Here is a 15,070-nt window from a genome sequence, read left to right as displayed (position 1 = left end):
GCATGCTTTTGACACACAGACGGACGGACAGACGGTCCGACAGACGGACGGACATGGCTAGATCGACTTATAATGTCATGACGATCAAGAATATATATATAAAGTATATATATATATTCTTGATCGTCATTAGATCGTATTAAACGAATATTTAGCAGTTTTATATGGCAGCTATATCAACATGGACCGATATGTCCCATTTACAATCCCAACCAACCTACGGCGTGGAGCATAGCGTAGAGCGTAGCGTAGAGCGTAGCGTAGAGCGTAGCGTAGAGCGTAGCGTAGAGCGTAGCATAGAGCGTAGCGTAGAGCGTAGCGTAGAGCGTAGCGTAGAGCGTAGCGTAGAGCGTAGCGTAGAGCGTAGCGTAGAGCGTAGCGTAGAGCGTAGCGTAGAGCGTAGCGTAGAGCGTAGCGTAGAGCGTAGCGTAGAGCGTAGCGTAGAGCGTAGCGTAGAGCGTAGCGTAGAGCGTAGCGTAGAGCGTAGCGTAGAGCGTAGCGTAGAGCGTAGCGTAGAGCGTAGCGTAGAGCGTAGCGTAGAGCGTAGCGTAGAGCGTAGCGTAGAGCGTAGCGTAGAGCGTAGCGTAGAGCGTAGCGTAGAGCGTAGCGTAGAGCGTAGCGTAGAGCGTAGCGTAGAGCGTAGCGTAGAGCGTAGCGTAGAGCGTAGCGTAGAGCGTAGCGTAGAGCGTAGCGTAGAGCGTAGCGTAGAGCGTAGCGTAGAGCGTAGCGTAGAGCGTAGCGTAGAGCGTAGCGTAGAGCGTAGCGTAGAGCGTAGCGTAGAGCGTAGCGTAGAGCGTAGCGTAGAGCGTAGCGTAGAGCGTAGCGTAGAGCGTAGCGTAGAGCGTAGCGTAGAGCGTAGCGTAGAGCGTAGCGTAGAGCGTAGCGTAGAGCGTAGCGTAAATGATGTTCCTAATGACAATAAGCAATGGACAATAAAGACATTAAAAAATAACCATTTTCCTTTTTTTGAAATATTTTCATTAATATTAATATTGACTCAAAAATTACCCACAAAATATAAAATGAGCAATAAATCGTGCATCTGGAGCTCTATTGCATAGCATTTTGCAAGTAATCAGCAAAAAAGATTGAATGGCATTTAAAAAACTTTTAATTTTAATTAGGCGAGAAGAAAAATCCACCACATTGCCAACTATGAAGACTACATCTAGCGTTTCTATACCGAAATTTCATATCATAGTTTTTTTTTACTACAAAAGAAAATGATGTGTTAGCCTTACATACATCAAATACAAATAGGACAAATTTTCCACCATTGCTTCCCTCGCCAAAAACTATTTTCTTCCATCATTAACGTCCATCTTGCCTTAATTAATTGGTGTGTTTATTTTGAAAATCAAAATTGCAATTTGGAAAATTATATGAATGTGAGAACATTTACATGTAAAAATTGTGTTTTGTGTGTACTTTGCCGCTGCCACTGCCGAACACCGAATGCTGCATTAAAACTACGCCCACACCGATTGAGGCCAATGTAGCACAGTTCTTAGCCAAAAGTGATTTATTATAATGAGATCTACTCTGCAGGTACGTACACAAATTGGAACATATGACTTGGCATTCACTTGTTGTGTTGTTTTGGGTTCTGTTTACTTAGAGAAACTTGTATAGATGAGCCCAAGGGGGATCCTTGGGAAATCGCATAGGTACGCGGATCAAAACTAACTATTGGACAGAACCCGTGCGAAGATTATTGTTCTATTTTTGGACGTAAATGATACATAAATCTAGATATAAAGAAAAAAGGAAAACAAACACTACCTTATGACCTAGTGAATAACATGTGTTCAATTGAGTTCACTTTGAAATTGGAGAGTTGTGTATCCAAGCGTTTTTGGACCCTATATGAGTTTACCAATTCTGCCTCAAATCTCAACTGTCTATATCAATTCTTACCCCTATGAAATTAGAAACTAGGTTTCTTTCAGCATAGTCTCCGAACGTGATTGCCGTAACGACTTCTGTATGTATGTTTCGTAAAGTTTGGAAGAAGTATATGCTGCCTAGAGGAGACCGACTATCTAGCGCCTCATCTGGCCATTTCACAGCGTGCCTTGGACTTCAGAGAAGATGTTGTCTTGCCATAGGCGATGAGGACCATGCCCACTGGGGCACTGGAGATTATTTTAGATATCCGATCCATTGGATTACAGTGGGAGGCAGTCACTGCGGCTATGAGATTTAAGGCGATGGGAGAATGGATGAGATACCATCGCGATATAATCGAGGCGACGTTAAGAAACCTGGAAGGAAGGGAAGAGGTTTCCGTTCGAATACTTGAGATGAACCTTGAGGTCGAGGCACTGCTGCCAGCGGCACATTTTTGGACTGACGGAACCCTAGTATTGCCATCTGGAAGATCATGTTCAGAGTGGGCCTGGGGGTCCACATTGAGAACCCACGGACTAAGATATGTTCAAGACTGTTTGACCATAATACGGTCCTGCAGGCAGAGATCCGGGTGATCACGGATTGCGTGAGGTGGTGTGGTATTAACACGAGGACGTTGAGTGTGAACATCTTAACGGACAGTAAAATGGCCATAAAGGCAATAACAACCAGGAAGGGAAGGTCATGAACAGTCTTGCAGTGTAAGAAGGAGATTAACGTCTTCTCTGAGGATGCCACAATCCGCACATCTTGGGTGCCAGGCCATAACGGAGTAAGGGGGAATGGAAATGCAGCTGATTTGGCAGTGAAGGCCAGAGAACTGCAGTCGATAAAATTGGTTAACCCGAAGCCTTTTGGGTACTGTGGAACAGCGAAACCGTCGGTAGGACGGCGAAAATTCTATGGGGTGATCCGGATCGTGAGAGAACGAGGCTATTACTGAAAGGAAGTAAGAAGGAGGTCAGTAAAGCTTTAAGTATCATAACGGGACACATAGGACTACGAGCTTACCTATGCAAAATCGGTGTGGCAAGTGATAGCATGGGTAGGGCATGTGGGGAAGATGATGAGACGTTGGAGAATTTCCTATATAATTGCCCTGCTTTCGCGGCTAACAGACACCGGTACTTACATAGGTGGGGACACGATACAGACATGATCCAACTTGGGGGAATGGTATGGAGAATAATTAAGGATTTTGTAGGTAGCACGGAATTCCCAACTTAAAATTTTCTTTTTCGAGGTAATTTTTTAGTTCTTCAGAGCGCTCAACACGCCGATTGCTGGCTTAGGTGTATGTCTATAGGGGCAAGGGGCAGATTAATATCTGCACCCTCTTTTCAACCTAACCTAACCATATGCTGCCTAGACAGAGTAGATATTTCATATGTCTTCTAGGTGATGTCATGAAGGCACGCTGAAGAAAAGTTGGCCTAAAATTTAAGATTTTTATACCCACCACGATAGGATGGGGTATTCGTTGTACTGTAAATAAAACAAAAAATTATTTATAGGAGATGTTGTTTTCGCACATTTAAAAACCTACTATGGGTTGGATATTACTTTGTAGCGTAAATATTACCCAAACAATCTATGTGCCGTAATAATTCTTGTACCTGGCAGCCATTTATGTGTTGCTCTAATGATTTTTGTCACTGACCATACCAGCATTTTTGTACCGAATCATTAAAGATTGGCACTTCCTGTGTTTACCATCCGCACTTGTCGAGCTGCTCAATAAACTGACTGCTCTTCGCTCAGTCAATATAAAAAAGAGAAAAAATGTGTCGATCCAGTGACGAGGACAAAATTGAAATTATTTGCAACCCTATGGAACCGCTTGGGATTATTTTCTTGTGTGGAACCCAACGTTCATCGTCATAGGCAGACATACAAGCTTCTTCTGCACCACACTGGCCTTCATTTGACTTGACACACCCATTATGAAACCATCTAATTTTGATATACAAACAAAAAAAACACTTATTTTAAGTGACACAGCTAAAGACAACAATTTACTAGACAATCATATTCTTGTAATAATTTTTTACCCATACTTGTTGCTATTCCAACAATATCAAAAAACATGTTTTTCAAAAGTTAAGCTATGGCAGCTCTATTAAACCACTTAGCTAGTTGCTGCAGGTATACGATATGCAAACATGCATTAATTACGATAAAAACTCAACCACTCTACAAAACACACGATCAACATCTCTTGAATTTCTTCTGCGAGTGTTAAACGTGCTCTCTCTCTCTCCCCAACTGTGTGAAGCACAATGCGTTCATTATTTGGGGATGTTCTTGCTTATAACGTGTTGTATTTATTGTTGTTCGTATTGTTTGGTTTTCGTTTTTTTTTGGTGCGGTCTCTTTTTCTATTCACCGCCGCGCTCAATTGCTTGTTATCCAATTTACAGTTTCGCTTTGGTTTATCAAAAATGCCTACACTGTTGCGCATTTCATTATGTACATGGTGTGGGATGACAAAGGAGAAGATGAGTGGGATTCTTATTGGAAAATTAAATGATTATATGCCTGCACAAATGAAGGACTTTCAAATTTGGGAAAAAAGGAAATGTTTTACACCTAGAAAGCCCAGATGGGTCCAATTTTGACTTTTATGGCTTCCCTACATTTCACTAAGCCTTTTTATGAAAAGGGAGTTTAATGTATAAGTAGGGGTTTTAAGTAAATAAAAAAAATAAATACTATAAAATTTTGAATTATTTTGGACATAACATGCTTATAAAATTAATACTTACGGATTAGAACGAACATGGTCTGGCTGGACTACAACATACATTTCGCAAATTTTGGTACTGTCAACAGGTACCCTCTACCATGGATCACATTTGTCAAATTCTTTGAAGGACCTTTTCAATAAAAATATGAGCAACATGAAGTTATTGACCAATACGGACTGTACTTGTCATGGCTGTTAGAAGTCGTAGAAAAATACCACCAAAATTTCAGGCAAATCGAGTAAAAATTGCGCCCTCCAGTGGCTCAGAGTGCCAAATTGGGTGATCGTTTTATATGACAACTATATCAGTTTATCAACCGAATTAGACCATACTTTTTGGAAGTTATACCAAAACGACCAATGTAAAATTTCAACCAAACTGGCACAGGTGTTAGAAGTCATACCAAAACACAAACCAATCAACTGGATAAGAATTGCGCCCTCTTAAAGCTCAAGATGTATAATCGTTAGATCGGTTTATATGGCAGCTACATCATGTTATGGACTGATTCAAACCATACTTGGTTTAAATCAGTTAGAAGTCATTCTTCAACGAAATGTGCAAAATTTCAGCCAAATGGCAGCTACATCATGTTATGGACTGATTCAAACCATACTTGGTTTAAATCAGTTACAAGTCATTCTTCGTCGTAGAAAAATACCACCAACATATCAGGCAAATCGAGTAAAAATTGCGCCCTCCAGTGGCTCAGAGTGCCAAATTGGGTGATCGTTTTATATGACAACTATATCAGTTTATCAACCGAATTAGACCATACTTTTTGGAAGTTATACCAAAACGACCAATGTAAAATTTCAACCAAACTGGCACAGGTGTTAGAAGTCATACCAAAACACAAACCAATCAACTGGATAAGAATTGCGCCCTCTTAAAGCTCAAGAGGTATAATCGTTAGATCGGTTTATATGGCAGCTACATCATGTTATGGACTGATTCAAACCATACTTGGTTTAAATCAGTTAGAAGTCATTCTTCAACGAAATGTGCAAAATTTCAGCCAAATGGCAGCTACATCATGTTATGGACTGATTCAAACCATACTTGGTTTAAATCAATTAGAAGTCATTCTTCAACGAAATGTGCAAAATTTCAGCCAAATCGGATAAGAATTGCACCCTCTAGAATCTCAACAAACCTAATAGGGAGATCGGTTTATATGGCAGCTATATCAGGTTATGAACTGATTCCAACCATTGTTAGAAGTATCAAAACACCGCGTGGAAAATTTCGCCGAATCGGCTAATAATTGCGCACTCTAGAGGCTCAATAAGTCAAGACCGAAGATCGGTTTATATGGCAGCTATTTCAAAACATGAACCGATTTGGCCCATTTACAATCCCAACCGACCTACACTAAAAGGAAGTATTTGTGCAAAATTTCAAGCGCCTAGCTTTACTCCTTCGAAAATAAGTGTGCTTTCGGCAGACGGGCGGACGTGGCTAGATCGACTTAAAATGGCATGACCATCAAGAATATATATACTTTGTGGGGTCCTAGAAGCATATTTCGTGTGGAGGGTCGATTAATATATTTAGAATCATTATCAAATAAAACCAAGGTCAATAAAGTCAGTTGGAAGTCATGAGAGAAATCATTGTACAAAATGTTAGCCTTATCGGATGAAAATTGCGCCCTCTATACGCGCAATGTATCTTAAAGGATACATTAGTGTCGCATTGCTTATTTTCGTTTAGTTTTGCAAAAAATTAACTTTGACGATAGTATCCATCGGAAAAATATCAATCGATATTCACCCAAAAAATTAAATACCGATAGTGCCATCGATATTTTTCCAGCTCTGCCGAGCAGTCTAATCTACAGATCGGTATATATTGGGGCTATATCAGATAAAACACTGATTTGAGCAATTATAACTATTGGGTTGCCCAAAAAGTAATTGCGGATTTTTCATATAGTCGGCGTTTTCACAGCTTGTGACTCTGTAATTGCATTCTTTCTTCTGTCAGTTATCAGCTGTTACTTTTAGCTTACTTTAGAAAAAAAAGTGTAAAAAAAGTATATTTGATTAAAGTTCATTCTAAGTTTTATTAAAAATGCATTTACTTTCCTTTAAAAAATCCGCAATTACTTTTTGGGCAACCCAATACATGTGTTGGAAGCCATAATAAAGCTTTACGTGCAAATTTTCAGCTAAATCGGACAGCAATTGAGGTTTCCAGGGGCTTAAGACTACAAATCGGGAGAGAGATTTATTATAAAGCTATTCTGGGATATGGGCCGTACTTCGCAAGGTTATTGGAAGTCATAACAGAACTTTTTCAGTCCAATCGGATATCAATTGCAGCACCTTGAGGCTCATGAAACCAAGTCGAAGGGCCACTTTGTACAGGAGCTATGTATATACAAATCTAAACGATATGAACCATTTAACATCCCCAACGACCTACATCAATAGGAAGTATCTATGCAAAATGGTGAGCAAAAATTCAAATTTGCCGATGAACATTCCTGTAAGGAAGAGGGGCAAACTTCTTACATGATAAGAAGAGAAGTTTTTACATGGCAGAATGCCTCATAAATGTCGCCAGCATTAGGAGAGGATAACCACCGATGAAAAAATTTTCTTATGTTCTCGCCAGGATTCCAACCCAGGCATTTAGCGTCATAGGTGGGCATGCTACGGTGGTCTCCAAAATGTGAAGCTGCTATCTTTATTCGTTCGACGGCTATCGAATGAATCTATTTCGACGGACGGTTTCGTGATTTCGACAGACGGAGGTATGGATCAACTTGAGCTTCTTAGAATATATACCTCGATATATAGGGTAATAGATCATGACGTGTGATAAACGGAATGACGCGCAATGAGAGGCAGGGTGGCAACGTCCCTTGCTACAGAACCGAGTGCCGATAATACTTGATTATTTGCGCCTTTAAGCAACCAATGATATAACTTTCCCGCTGCGATCGATCCCATTGACCGGAACAACAAGCCCTACGAGGATCCACATACAAATATGTGGTTACGTCAACAAATCCGTTTCTGACCAAAAATAACCGGCTCCTTAGATGTTTCTAAACTAATCGTTCATTTCCAACCGCATTTTGTGATAATACCACTTTCTCTGTCTTGAAACTTTATCTTTGAAGAATTTTTAAACTTTTTCTACAGCATCTAAATCTAAAGTCAAAACTTCACCAAAAACCTACACTAAAAAAAATTTGAAAGATTCGAGCCAAAGATTAGCTCATTTAATTTAACGATGATAAATTTTCCAACATTTTAAGAAAACATTCCCTTTGACCAAAAATATTTTCCTACACATTAAGGATTTTTTATTTCTAATGGTAGGTTAAAAAATCCTTAACTTTGCGTCTTTTTATTAAAGGCAAAAATCTAAAATGAAGGTCAAAAAGTTTTTGAAAGTTAGAAAATTGTCCTTGGGGCGCTAAATAGCCATACGTAAAGGAACGTCTTTAAATGAGTATTTTTTTAGGTTAAGATCCTAAGTTTAAATAAAATATTTTCCCACAAAATTTTTATTGAATTATCATCTTTGAAGTAATATAAGACTTAATCCGCTATCAATATTTAAAACGGTTGTTCATGTCCGTTAATAAAAAGGAAATTAAATTTAAGGATTACATCTTTTGGTTCTTTGGCCCGTTTTCCTTGTTAAAATCGTACGAAAAAGGAAAAGTAAAATTTTGGAGGAACTCTAAAAATTAAAAAAAAAAAATTGAATTGCAATTTTCCGCTTCAAAATTTTGTTTTTAAAAGCTTGATCAGAATTTCAAAATTCTTCTTATCACAAAATTTCAAAAGAAAAATATTTTTTCTTTTATTTTTTCTTTCACATTTGGCTAAATATTTTCTCCAAAAATGATATTCTTTAAAGTTTACCTTCTCGACCGCAAATTGATGATTCTATTATAATGTTTTATAGTTTTATGTTTTATAGGTTAGATCTCTTTTAATATGCCATCACAATAAAATGTATAAACCTTTTGAATGAAATATGTGTGCAACATTACATTGATTGTATTAGATGTTTTGCCTATTAATCGAAATTTTAAGCTGCTTATTACTTATTTAATTAAAAATAGTATTAGATTCATCCAGTTTTGTCTTTTATAGAAGTGTCTGCTGGATCTACCCTTTGCCTTTCTATACTTTTGCTTTTATTCCTTTGGTTTTCATAAATTTCTTTTCCGCAAAGCGTTTCTATGTGATCATCTGTACCTATTGTTATACATGGCAGTGTGCTACAAACAAAACAAATTCAGCGTTAAAAAAAGACAGACAAAATCTTATGAGAGCTTTATTGCTCACTTTTTACCAAAGAGCATGAGAGAATAACTACAAATTGCTTAAACTAAGCATTGTGAGAGAGGGGGGAGAGAGAACAACAATTCATTGCACTGGCTCACTCTCAGTCTCTCAGTTCTCATCGTGGTGTCAACACACAAACTTTGTTGAAAAATTTTCTCGGATAACAGATCATTACATCTCTTTTTCTCAAACGTGCTGGATAGCAAGAAGAAACGGATATCCCTTTTGGTCAACAGTTCGTAAATAGTTAAGAACAGAAGAAGAATACGGCCATTCCTTTTTGTTATTAAAATTCGTGAAATACAAACCAACCGCCAATAAGTCTTTTTCTTTATGTGCGCGCAAAGGAACGGCAAATTTTAAAGAAATTGAAAAACAAAAAAAATATAGTAATTATTTTAATTTGTTTATTAGTTAATTAAGTGTGAATAACAAATATACACACACACACGTACGGCAAACAGAAATCGTGCAGTGAAGCAAAAAGTTTTATTTTAATCAACAATTTTTAAATGGATATTAAATCGTCGCGTTGAAAAGCATACCACACAACATTAATGATTTGTTTTTGTTAAAATTAAAAAAAAAATTTTAAAGAAAAAGTTTTAATTTGTTTATGTGAGTGTCATTATCATCGGCAACAAAAAAAATATATTTTTATCTAAAATTTTCATGAAGTAACAATTTAGTCTCAAATGAAAGCGAAATTTACTTTGTTTGAGTAAAGAAGTTGTTTTATAAAAAATCTGATCTTCATTTCATACACAGCCCAAAAACAACAAAGCATAACAACAATTTAAAAAAATTTTATAAATTTAAATTAGTAAGTGACAACACAACCACCACCACCAACATCCCTATTAACTAACAAATAAAAAACAAAAACAAAGTAAGAATCAACAATCAACTCAAGAAGGGAGAGGAGAAGAAGCAGCATAGCAATGCAGTGCAAAAAATGAAAGAAAGAACCAAAAAGACGAAAGTGAGATGATGATGATGATGATGAAGAACAACAGCAACAACACAAACAAGCAAACAAAGCTAATGAACTGATCAAACGACCGCATGGCTTTCAAGTTATGCATGTTCTCGTTGTTATTGTTGTTGCTGCTGTTAGTGCTGTTTGTTGTATGTTTGCGACAACAAAGCAAAACTGAAAACTCCCTTAATTGGTATAATTGCCACTTTGCAGGGAACATCTGACGTTTTTCTGGGCTTTTGTCATCCACAAGAAACCAAGAAAAAAAAACTTTTAGCTTTGAAATGTTTTTTTTTAATCGTTTTGCCTTTGATAATTTCAGTGTCAATTTTTTGGATAATTGAAATTATTTGAAAATTCATTTTCTTTTTTGTGTTACGGATTTTTTTTTTATGTTCATATATTGGCGTGTTTTAAGTTGAAATTTTCGATAGTGCGTTTGTAAGTGTGCGAATTTAATTGCAAAAACTGTTGTACATAAATATGTGCCCTTGCTATTGTTAACAAAACTTTTTCAAGTTCCTCAAAGAACGAAAGCCGGTGTTATTTTTCGCATTCCTCTTTCATTTGCCATTCTCTTGTTTCCCATTGGTCATATTTCTAGGATAAACTCGTATAACAATGACCAGTGTTGCTGTTTGAGTGGTTTTTGGTCAACAAAAACCTAGTTTTCGGCATTATTTTTCAGAAGAAAACCTTTGAGGTGCCGATAATTTTCGTCATAAACTAAACTCCATGTAGCTCAAAGGGGAGAACATTAACTTCTGAACGTGGAATTTTAAGCGCTTATTTTTGTGCCTGTAACCTTCCGAATTGCAGCTCCAAGGTTACTTGGAAAAATATAAGCAATATAAAAAATTTGTTCATTTCGCATAAAACGTGAACTCTGAAAGATGAGTGGAGTACAGCGCAAAAGTGCTACTTACGGCGAAAATCGTAAAAAAAACACTCTAGGCAAGAATATGAAGTCAATCAATAGTGTGGACTGCAAAACATCCCTTGCCGATATAGGATAAAAAAGTGATAACCGCAAATTTGCCCATGAATGGTTGAACTGTATTTTACGGGGTAGTTCGCAAAAAATTAAATTTTTTGCATATCCCCTAATTTTGACCCCAGAAACCCGAATATGAACTCTGTTTTTGGGGCTCGAGCCTATGGACCCCCCTAGGGACCAAAAATCTCCCTTGGGGGAAGTATTCCAACCTAGGCAATATGGGTATCAAATGAAAGGTATTGCTTAGTAGATTACGAATATGCAAACAAAGGTCCAAAATTTTGACCTGGGAAGGACCTACCCCGTAAAATACAGTTTTGCCCCCATGAACATTACATTAAGTAACAGGGACAAACTTTTCACATATCGCATGAATCCTACCCTACCCTACCCGTTTCTAATTTAAACTCAATTGTAAGGGGTCCCCATTTTATAGTTCAGTCCGGACAGCGTGACGCAATGCGATTACTCTTTGTGGAGAAGGTTTTACATCGCAAAGTACTTCACTATGTCGCCAGCGAATAACCATCGCTGAACTATTTTTTTGATGTTCTCGCCAGGATTCGAACCCAGGCCTTCAGCGTCATTAACCTATGCGATACGGTGACCTCCTGAAAAAGTGCTGTCTATGGTACTAAAATGTACCAAAACCTTGCATACAATACGAATATAAAGGCTAAAAATAATCGTGAGATTTTTTTCAGAAGATCCAGGATCTAAAATTTCCAATGGGTTTTAAATAAAAATAACAGCAATACACGTGGTTCGACCCCAATAACACGAAGGCGTAGTGCGTGTTTGGGACAAAGGCCCGTGGACAGAGTCCGGACTGCTTGACGCAGTGCGATCACTCTTTGTGGAGAAGTTTTTACATGGCAAAGTACTCCACAAATGTCGTCGGCATTAGGAGGGGGATAACCATCGCTGAACAATTTTTCTGATGTTCTCGCCAGGATTCGAACCCAGGCTTTCAGCGTCATAGGGGGATATGCTAACCTCTGCGCTGCGGTGGCCTCCTGAAATAGTGCCGACTATGGCACTAAAATGGAAGAAGAGAGATCCAGGATCTAAATACACGTGGTTTGACCCCAGTAACACGAAGGTGTAGTCCGTGTTAGGGACAAAGGCTCGTGGACCCGTTAGGGCCAAAATGTCGCATCCTCCTCCAACCTACCCAATGTCTGTGTCAAGCTTAAGGTAGTAATGAGTGTAATACGAAAATGCTAAGAGAACTTCCAAAAATTGGATCCGGAAGGGATCGATTGGGTCTTGAAGCAATGAACCACCTTTACATAGATAATAGGTTGCTCCGGCGGCCGAGTTGGTTGCGTGCTTGGATTTGTTTTTGAAATACGAAAATGTGTGAAAATTTGTAAGGGATCGATGGGGTCTTGAAGCTTTGAACCACCTTAACCACGGAATAGTTGCAAAGGCGGCCGAATTGGTAGCGTGCGCGGATTTGTTTTTGGGTTGAACTATCAGTGCGAGGGTCGTAGGTTCGATTTCCAAGAAGAGCGAACTGTTGCTACTGTAGTACTACAATGGACTAAAGTAATCGAAGTGAGTCTCTTTAGAAAATAGACTGCTACTCCAACCTAACCAACCATACCAAACTTCTATCAAACCAGCATAGTTAAAGCTTCTAGGAACTGAACAAGAATAATCGAGAGACCGATTTATATGGGAGCCGTATCAGATTATAAACTGATTGGGGCCGTATTTGGCACATTTGTTGAATGTCGCAACAGAACAACGCATGCAAAATTTCAGCCAACTCGGAGAAAAATTGCGGCTTATAAAGGCTTAAGAAGTCAAATCGGGAGATTGGGTTTATGGGAGCTATATCAGGTTATGGACCGATTTGAACCGTATTTGGCACAGTTGTTGGAATTCATAACAAAATACTACGTGCAAAATCGTAGCTAAATCGGACAAAAATTACGGATCCAGGGTCTTAAGAAGTCAAATCTGGTGATCGGTTTATATGGAAGCTATATCAGGTTATAGACCGATTCAGAGCGTACTTGGCACAGTTGTTAGATTTCATAACGGATCACTACATGCGAAATTTCAGCCCAATCGGAAAACAATTGTGGCTTCCAGAGGCTCAAGAAGTCAAATCGGGAGATCGGTTTATAGGGGAGCTTTATCACATTATGTACCGATTTGAACCGTACTTGGCACAGTTGTTAAAAGCCATACGGGAACACGATTTGCAAAATTTAAGCCACATCGAACGAAAATTGCGGCTTCCAGGGGCTCAAGAATTCAAATCGGGAGATCGGTTTAAATGGGAGCTATATCAGGTTATGCTCCGGTTTGGACCGTACTTGGCACGGTTGTCGGAAATCATGACTGGACACTATGTGCAAAATTTCAGCTAAATCGGACATGAATTGCGGCTTTCAGGGGCTCAAGAAGTCACATCGGGAGATCTGTTTAACCCATTTGTAATCCCCATCGACCTACATCAATAGAAACTATATGTAGAAAATTTCAGGTGGCTAGCTTTACACATTCGACCGCTATTGTCATTTCGACAGACGGACGGACGGACATTGCTTGATCGAATCGGAATGTCGTGACGGTACAGAATATAAATATTTATGGGGCTGCAGACCAATATTTCGAGATGTGGCAAACGGAATGACTGGATAAGTATACCCCCTCTTATTGTGGGGGGTATAAAAAGTCAGAGCTGAGCTATCAAAATATTTTTTTATTTTTTGCGGTATACTCACAAAAATGCTGTATTTGTAACTATCACCACCGTTATTGATGTGGTCATTTGATGTGTGCAGAGCATAGCGCACTAGAGCTGGCAAAATATCGATGACAATATCGATATTTTATTTTTGTCAGAATATCAATTGATATTTTTCGTATCGATACTATCGGCAAAGTAATTTTTTTTTCAAAATTGAGCCAAAATAAGCGATTCGACACTGAATTTATCCTTTAAGATACATTGCGTCTATAGAGGTCCCACTTTCCATCTGATTGGACTAACATTTTGTACTATGATTTCTCTCATGACTTCCAACTGACTTTATTAAATTTGGTTTTATTCGGACTGTGCATTAGAGCTGGCAAACTATCGATAATAGCAACATTTGATTAATAATGAATATCGATAGTATCGATACTATCGTTAATTTCCCATTACCGATATTTCAAACGAAAATGAGAAGTAAAAATCTGGAGATCGATTTATATAGAAGCAATATCAATGCACAGATCAAAAAAAACCAATGGAATGTATGAGACCAGGTGGAATGTATGAGAGAAATCATGGTACAAGATGTTAGCCTAATCGGATGAAAAATGCGCCCTCTATAGGCGATATGCATTTTAAAGGTAACATTCAGTATGGTATTGCTTATTTTTGTTTAGTTTTGCAGAAAATTTAGCTTTGACGATAGTATCCATCGGAAAAAAATCAATCGATATTCAGTCCAAAAATTAAATATCGATAGTGCCATCGATATTTTGCCAGCTCCACTGTACATTGAATTAAAAATCAGAAATCGATCTCCTGGTTTTTACCTCTCATATTCGTTTGAAATAAAGGTGATGTGGAGTTAAAGATAATATCGATACTATCATAATTCTTATTAGAAATATCGAAAATATCGAATATTGCGATTATCGATAGTTTGAAAGGTCTTTTGCACACTGATATGAGTGGCAATCATATGAATACTATTACATTAATTTTTATGCTTCGTGTACCACCGCTTTTAATATCATCTATGCCAATGGCGGTGTTGAGTGAATGAAAACATCGCATCATCACAACGCAGGCACTCGAGTCATAACTGAGGGTTTGCGTTGTAACGATAAGAAAGTACCACCGCATATAAGTACAAAAGACAAATGAGCTTAATTCTTGTCACAAATGTCGCCAGCATTAGAAGTTGATAACCACCGCAGAAAAATGTTCTGATGTTCCTGCCAGGATTCAAACCTAGGAGTTCAGCGTCATAGGCGGACATGCTAACCTCTGCGCTACGGTGGCCTACAGGCGAGTTATATGGCCAACTGTTCCCACTGCGATCCGCCCTTTGGACTCGAACTAGCTTGCTCACCTACAGGAGCTTGACGAGGATTGCCACTTCCA

At 38.4% G+C, this 15,070-nt stretch overlaps 2 protein-coding genes across 9 annotated transcripts in view; one reads left to right on the top strand and one right to left on the bottom strand.

Moving 5' to 3' along the window:
• Positions 1 to 217: 217 nt before the first annotated feature.
• On the bottom strand, positions 218 to 13,756 carry LOC131994636 (uncharacterized). Its single transcript, XM_059361394.1, has 4 exons — positions 13,692 to 13,756; positions 10,004 to 10,189; positions 3,782 to 3,864; positions 218 to 909 (listed from the first exon to the last, which is right to left on the bottom strand). Exons 1-4 carry the CDS (start codon positions 13,754 to 13,756, stop codon positions 218 to 220), a joined length of 1,026 nt encoding a protein of 341 aa, XP_059217377.1.
• LOC106084154 (polypyrimidine tract-binding protein 2) overlaps positions 9,101 to 15,070 on the top strand; it is a 530,939-nt gene continuing 524,969 nt past the window's right edge. For 5 of the 8 annotated variants that reach the window (XM_059363058.1, XM_059363057.1, XM_059363053.1 and 2 more), the window contains exon 1: positions 9,101 to 9,863. The gene's annotated coding sequence lies outside the window, so the exon portion shown is untranslated. Of the gene's footprint in view, positions 9,864 to 10,304; positions 10,395 to 15,070 lie in introns of those variants that run through there. The other 3 variants (XM_059363056.1, XM_059363054.1, XM_059363055.1) reach the window with 3 other exon arrangements.

This window comes from Stomoxys calcitrans, chromosome 2 (genome assembly GCF_963082655.1).
Source record: "Stomoxys calcitrans chromosome 2, idStoCalc2.1, whole genome shotgun sequence".
Classification (NCBI taxonomy): domain Eukaryota; kingdom Metazoa; phylum Arthropoda; class Insecta; order Diptera; family Muscidae; genus Stomoxys; species Stomoxys calcitrans.
Note: the sequence above shows the minus strand (reverse complement) of the source record. Positions and strands in the feature narration are given on the sequence as shown.